Source organism: Babylonia areolata, chromosome 10 (assembly GCF_041734735.1).
Source record: "Babylonia areolata isolate BAREFJ2019XMU chromosome 10, ASM4173473v1, whole genome shotgun sequence".
Classification (NCBI taxonomy): domain Eukaryota; kingdom Metazoa; phylum Mollusca; class Gastropoda; order Neogastropoda; family Buccinidae; genus Babylonia; species Babylonia areolata.
This window is the reverse complement of record NC_134885.1, coordinates 24,788,092-24,795,591: the sequence shown is the minus strand read 5'-3', so window position 1 is coordinate 24,795,591 and position 7,500 is coordinate 24,788,092. Positions and strand designations below refer to the sequence as shown.

At 41.2% G+C, this 7,500-nt stretch overlaps 1 protein-coding gene across 5 annotated transcripts in view; it reads right to left on the bottom strand.

Moving 5' to 3' along the window:
• Window positions 1–820: 820 nt before the first annotated feature.
• The window catches only part of LOC143286909 (GTPase IMAP family member 4-like), a 12,181-nt gene continuing 5,501 nt past the window's right edge, over window positions 821–7,500 (bottom strand). For all 5 annotated transcript variants that reach the window (XM_076594848.1, XM_076594851.1, XM_076594852.1 and 2 more), the window contains 2 exons: window positions 6,225–6,444; window positions 821–5,217 (listed from right to left, as the gene is read on the bottom strand). In XM_076594848.1, coding sequence (XP_076450963.1) covers window positions 4,729–5,217; window positions 6,225–6,444 — 709 coding nt within the window. In that variant the 3' untranslated portion in view covers window positions 821–4,728. The remainder of the gene's footprint in view (window positions 5,218–6,224; window positions 6,445–7,500) is intronic.

The window sequence follows — 7,500 nt, the reverse complement described above, 5'->3', positions numbered from 1 at the left end:
GTCTGCCAATACCAAATTCGGATTGAAAATAGTGTGGGAAATATTCTTCACAGTCATATCAATAATCGGTTGTAAACTGTATTTCCGGATCATGAACGGTTGTGTGTGAAGCCAACATGACCTCTTTTATTGTTGTTGTTTCTTTTGTTCGCAATTAAAAGAAAAGAAAAACAAATTCTAGACAGAACACATACAGTGACACTAACCACATTACCAACGTGTTTACTGCATATGAATATTTCAAAGTGGACACTGATGTAACTAGAACGTAGATACAGAAGGAATTGAATGGACCGTGTTGTAGTTTCTGTCATTTGAGCCTGTGGAACTTGATCACCGCAGATGTGGAGAAAGCGGTTAAATGTAGCGGTGTGCTGAGGCGATGGCAACGTCTCCTTTGCCGCGGACTTAAAAGAATTTCTCAAATGCCCCAAATGTACTAAAATAACATGATTTTAACGGCGTTACCACTTCGAATACCGTAACCGTTTTATCACGCAATTTGTTTTGTTTTGTTTTGTTGGCTTTTGTTTTTGTTGTTGTTTGTTTGTTTTGTTTTGTTTTGTTTTTTAATCAATTTTTGAACGTCATTTGCAGAGGCAGCTTAATGCTGAGAGTAAGACTGTTTACTATTGGCCGATCACGCTAGATTCGAATCTGCATTCAGCTTTTTTTTTCTTCTTCTTTTTTTTTCTTTTTTTGTTTTGTTTGTTTTTCTGTTTGTTTTTTTTTTTGTTGTTTTTGTTGTTTTTTGTTTTTTTTTGTTTTTGCTTTTTTTCCCCCTGAAGCTTTCTGATATCAAATACAGAACACATTTCAGCAATTTTTAAATAATCTATTTTATTTATGTTTTTGCTTGTTTTTCTTAACTGATTTAAGTGTATATCACAAGTGAGTCTTGAAGGCCTTGCTTCTCTTGTTTTCTATTGTTTTGCTTGACACACAATAAGTAAGCAAAGTGCCAACCAACAATTATATGCTGATATGATGTTAGCTATTTGTTATAACATTGCACCGCTATCAACATCTGATGACAAAAAATGTTTACGCCTTCACCTTGAAAAGAGTTCATTATATAAAAACAAACAAAAAATCCGCTAAACTGGTTTACTGTCTATACATGGGTACAGAAATTCACTGTTCGACATTTGCAATCAATAAAATTATGAAGGAATGATAAAAACAAAAATGTTTACGTTAAAGCTGCCCTAAAGCCCTTGCAGGACTGTTTCGAATGTACAAACTGGAATGATTAACAGATAGTAAAGAGTGGTAATTCTCTCCATTCACAAGGTACACAATATCAAGTCAGTGCGGATTACGCTACCGATTCAGCTAGCACACATGTGAATAAAAGGTACATTGGAACAAACCCAGACACTTCCTCGAAAAATGAAGCGCCGAGCCTGTCCTTATACCGATCATTTTACATGTGCACACAGCAGCAAAGACAAGAAATGTGCAAACACAAATTTGCTTTTATTCAAGACTAGCATAGCCTCTTTAATCCTGAACAAGCCACACAGAACACATGGACAATTCAGCTCTGCGTTCAACACAATAGTGCCATCAAAACTATATTTTAAACTGAAAGACCTCTCGCTGCCTGAATCAATTTGTGCATGGATCCTAACTTTTCTAAGATGCAGACCGCAAGTTGTTAAAGTTGGTGACCTCACTTCCTCCACATGCATTCTCAACTTAGGCACCCCACAGGGATGTGTTCTATCCCTCGGTTGTACTCACTATTCACACGTGACTGTGCAACTCAAAATGAATGTAACACCATGGTCAAGTTTGCTGACGATACTACTCTAGAAGGGCTGATTACGAACAGTGATAAGTCAAAATATAGGGAAGAAGTACTGGAACTTGTCAGCTGGTGTGATCAAAACAACTTAGAACTCAACGTATCAAAAACCAAAGAATTAATTCTAGATTTCAGGCAGACCAGATCTGACCCTTTACCACTTGTCATTAAAGACAAGCAAGTAGAGATCATCAGCGACTTTAAATTTCTCGGACTGATCATTTCTAACGATTTGAAATGGGAGAAAAATACGGAAAAAATTGTTAAGAAAGCACAACAGCGCCTGCACTTTCTTCGGCGCCTGAAAAAGTTCGGAATTAAAAAAGAAATCATGGTTGATTTCTACCGAGCAGTCACTGAAAGTGTGCTAACCTTCGCTATTACTGTTTGGTGCGGAAACATTTCAAAGGCAGAAGTTGCAGCCCTTAACAGAATCGTAAAAACTGCCACCAGGATTACCGAGGCTGATCTACCTTCTCTAGAAGACAAATATTATAAGCGGCTACTCAAAAAAGCAAAATCAATCAGACAGGACGAATCACATCCAACTTTGGGATTTTCGACATGCTCCCCTCTGGTCGATGGTTCAGGAGTTTTAGGACGAAAACCAATCTCTCGAACAAATCCAGTATGATAATTAGAATTGTGCAACCAACAACCATCTACCTGAAGATCTAGTCATCTGCCCCATCCACATGTAATATGCAGCTTCTGTTCAAACGTGTGTGTGTGTGTGTGTGCACAAGTTTTCATATTGATATGCACTTGTATGTATCCTAATTTCTACTGTATCTGTGTTTGTGTATGATTGTCGATTTATGTTCGTATCTTGTTATGTACTATCCCCCCCGCAGCCCCCACCCCCGCCCCCAATATTCCTTATGACCCCGGTACACTTGGTAATAAAGACATATTCTATTCTATTCTATTCTATTCTTTTGTCTATACATGGGTACAGAAATTCACTGTTCCACATTTGCAATCAGTAAAATCATAAAAGAATGATAAAAATGTAAAACGTTACAGTTGAGAAAGTTACGGGTTACGTTCAGAAAGTATGTACACCCCCTCCCCTCCCCCTCCACTCACCTCCACTCCACCCCACCGCCCAGCCTTCATCGCAGAAGATCCCATCGTAAAAAAAACACACTGATTGATTAAATATTTAGTTACTCTGAAAGCGATACCCTCGTTATAGTCACAAAAAACACCAATCCCCCTCCACCCGCCATCACACTGGCCCACAGTTACTCCCCAGCACAAGAGCAATTCATCGCTACAGTAGTTAAAAAATATAACTAACCAAATAAACGTGGTAAGCGATTGTAGAATAGATAAATATATGAATATATGAACGGGTAAAAATAAGAACACATAAACGGGTAAATCGGTATCCAATTCATACATACATGAACGGATAAAGGCACAAACGGAGTTAACCAAAAAAAAGTGTTTGAAGTAAACAGAGATAAGAACGAAGATGCCAACACACACGCACAATATGAATTCATTTTCAGTCATGTCTAAGTTGCGCCAAGTCCATGTTCCGCAAAATCAAACAGGTCCAAGTTCACCCAGGATTATGTTCCCCAAATTTACCGGATGTTTTCTGGATCTATACCTGTATATGGCCACAGCCGACAACAATCTGAAAGTACTCAGAGTGTGTTATTTTATCACGTCCGTACATAACTATGATTTATGAACAGGTTTCTGGCCACTGCCTGACAACTACTGACGGTTGTGCAGCATTTGGACTTCTTGACCGCATTTGATCCAGTGCGGTTCTCATACAGGGTGCTGTTTGAAAGCACTTCCATACTTCGGTTGGAATTCGTCAGGGCTGTATTCTGTCCCTTACACTGTTGAACATATTCCTTGAACGGGTGAGCATTGGAGGAAAAATAATCGGTTTCGGGAAAGAAAGTCACAGAAAAAAGTCACAAAATTAGATAGGAAAAAAGTCACAAAACCAGGAAGGGAAAAGAGTGGCCAGGTTAAAAGTCATAGCGAAAGAAGAATGTTAACCATTGACTGATTAAATTGAGGCACCATTTTAGGCCATTTTCATTTTCTCTGGTTCTCTTCCACGAGAACAACAAATCAAAGGCAGTAAATCAAAATGCATTAAAGCAAATTCCGCACAACCAAATTAAAGGTCTTTTTTTTCAAACTTTGACATAAAACACAGGGAGCAGTGTAACATGATGAACTGAGGTCGCACTAACCTTTTAAATGCAACGATGAGAACATGTCATAGTATCCCGTAAACATGTGGCCAAACGCAGCTTGGGGAGTCTTAAATGAAACTTGGCTCATATCATCATTATAGTGGCAAGGAGAGAAAGCTCTGAATGCATGTTAGATCATGCGTGGCCAAATTAGCAGCCACCAGCATGTAATTCCCCAGTCAAAAGCAACCCACTCGAGGATTAAGGTATGTATGTGGACACACAATGTCTTACTGACTTTGTCTCCTTTTAATGTTTGGACTTTTTTTTCCTTCTTAAAAGACGTTGTTGTTGTTGTTTGTTGTTGTTGTTTGTTTTTGTTGTTTGTTTGTTTGTTTGTTTGTTGTTGTTGTTGTTGTTGTTTTTTGGGGGCGTCTTAAGTATTTTTTGTCTTGTGACATTCTTTCAGATCACCAGAAGAAACACCCCAAACCTTCGCTTCCCAGATAACATGGATGACTTGGAAGGCAGTGAGCAAAGAACTCGCCATGCTTGACAACAGAGTGATTGAAACAGCGATAAGATATGGCATGGAAATCCGCGCCGAAAAGACCAAGTAGACGGTCAGCCATAACGCCACCATCACTGTTGATACAACCGCTCAGATGAACGGGTTGCATTGCCTGCCAAGAAAAAAAACTACAGCTGTTGTGAATGAATAACGCGTATCTATAAATTCACGCAGTCTCATTTTTTAAAAACCCGCGTACGACGTAACATAATTATGGCACCTATGGCAAATATGGCCAGTGCAGCAGGAACCCAATACAAATTCCTCTTTTCTTCCAGAACATAGAATCTGGAACATCCCGCACTGACCTCCATGATCTTCTCCATGAGCTGATTCCTTTCCGCGTGCCTGCGATCTGGAACATTACTGACGACAACGTACCTGTCTTCCACTGTCTCCATGATCTTTTTCAGCCCTCCACTCTCGCTGTTGGCCAGGGCCTCCTGGATGGTTGTGTCCCCCAAACCGTCCCCATGGGTGAAGACTACGATCAGGTTATCCGTGACTCTCGTTCCCAGAGTCTCGAGGATTTCGTGGAAGGTTTTCTCCACCTCTTCCTTGAACGCACCGACAGGAAAGGTGAAAATGGTGACGTGAGGTCCCCGGGGACAACACAAAGACAGGCCCCGCTTGATATCTTCCAGTGTGTTTGCAGTGTCCACCACCTGCACACGAAACAGCACTTCATCGTCCTCTGTTGGCTTGCAGGATTAGCTGGATACATGTACCTGTTCATTTACTTATAGTGAAACTACTGATGCTGCCAGCCACTGTAGCGAAGTGGATAGCGTCGCGGACTAACTTGTGGCAGGACGCGGGTTCGAATCCCAGCGGAGTCTTCATTTCGGTCCGTGGCACGTGAACAATGCTCAGATACCAAACGTTAAGTCAGACCTGAAGACACTGATATAACAAAAGATATCTGACAATTCCATTACATGTTTACTATTTTCCATAATGATTATTGAAACAACTTTCAAGCTGGATCCCAAAACTGTTGTGCAGTTTCGAAATCTTAGAATATATTTGTTGTAGGTAAAGTGTTTTCTTGCCGTTTTCTTAAAATGGCAGTAGTACGTCTTTCTCTCTCTCTGACGCCTTCCTCAACCCGAAGCCCATGTGACACTGCTACTTGGACAGCTGAGTACACATGTCGACTGATCTGGTGCATATTTCGAGTTTTAAAATCCTTACCAAACCAGCAATTATTGTTGCAAGTTCGTTTGAAAAAAGAATTTACCAAACGCAACACTTTTTGAAACAACAGACATGTCATTTGGATCAGTAGAAATGAGGTTAATGGTCCGATAGCCTTTCAAGGCCATTGGAGCAGTGGTTTCATTTCCACTGTGTCCAGAGTTCGGCATAGGAAGGCGGGGCCCGATCCTCTCCTTCCGCCGTTTTAACCGTTAATCTCCCCAAACCAAAGTCAGGTTCCCAATTACAATGGACCCACGAACACTCTAAACGCAGAATAAAAAGTCTTTTACTTAGATCGGATACTGTTTCTCATTTTCAAAGGGTATGAAAGGACATAGCGAGAGAGAGTATGGAGGAGTGGCAGAATTTCACTCACAATGGATCAATAAACATTCTAAACGCAGAGAAACATTTCTGTTTGTTTTTTGGGTTTGTTTTTTTTTAATTCATGGAGCAGGGAGGAGAGGCGCACCTTCAAAGCGACGGTCGCACCACCCACTTGGTATCTACCAGTCTGGTACTGGCTCTTCTTTGTGACGGACACGAAGCCGTTAGAGACCATGAAGCCTGCTCTGGGCTGGTCGCCTTCCTTCAGGTTGCCCTCTCCGGTGCACCTCTCCACGTCACTTTTGCCGATCAACTTGTTGCCCAAGCTGCTCTTGCCACTTCCTGAAGGTCCGACGATCAGAATTCTGCAGCGCATACACACACACACACACACACACACACACACACACACACACACACACACACACACACACACATGACCAGAACCCTCTGTCTAGAAATTTGGAACCATGTACACATTTCTAAGGGTCTCTCTGAAACCGAAAGATCTGCATTTGTTCATGTGTTTTGCATAGCCATATGTATGACAGCATGAGCGTGCTCCTCTCAGAGATCCGGTTAAAATAATTCTAAAGATCTTCTGATGTAAAGAACCAGCTCTGGACTTTATAATCATCAGATAATGCTTCACATAGTATAACTAAAGTGTATACCCCAAAGCTTTTTAACAGAAAAAAAAGACAGGAGCAATGATAACCAGCGATACCTGATTAAGAGTAAGTGGATTCAGAGGAGTAAACAGGGTGAACCAGTTGGATTGGGTGGGTCACGTGGAATATGATGACAAAAGGGATTCGAAGGGATTCAGGGAAACAAAGGGGAATCAGGAGAACAAACAGGATTCAGGGGAACAAGTGGGATTCCAGGAAATAAATTTAAAGGAATGACGAACGTATCAGAGACGACGGGTATTCACAGAGACGAAAAAAAAAGACTCGAAAGAACCAAAAAGATAACAGGGATAAAACGGATTCAGAGGGATATATGGGATTTAGAGAGGACATATGGGATTCAGATCAGAGGGACATATGGGATTCAGATCAGAGGGACATATGGGATTCAGAGGGACATATGGCATTCGGATCAGAGGGTCATATGGGATTCAGATCAGAGGGACATATCGGATTCAGAGGGACATATGGCATTCAGAGAGACATATGGGATTCAGATCAGAGGGACATATGGCATTCAGAGGGACATATGGCATTCAGAGGGACATATGGCATTCAGAGGGACATCTGGGATTCAGATCAGAGGGACATATGGGATTCAGATCAGAGGGATATATAGGATTCAGAGGGACATATGGGATTCAGATCAGAGGGACATACGGGATTAAGAGGGACAAAGAGCATTCATGGGATGGGATTTAGAGGGACATATGGGATTCAGAGGGACAT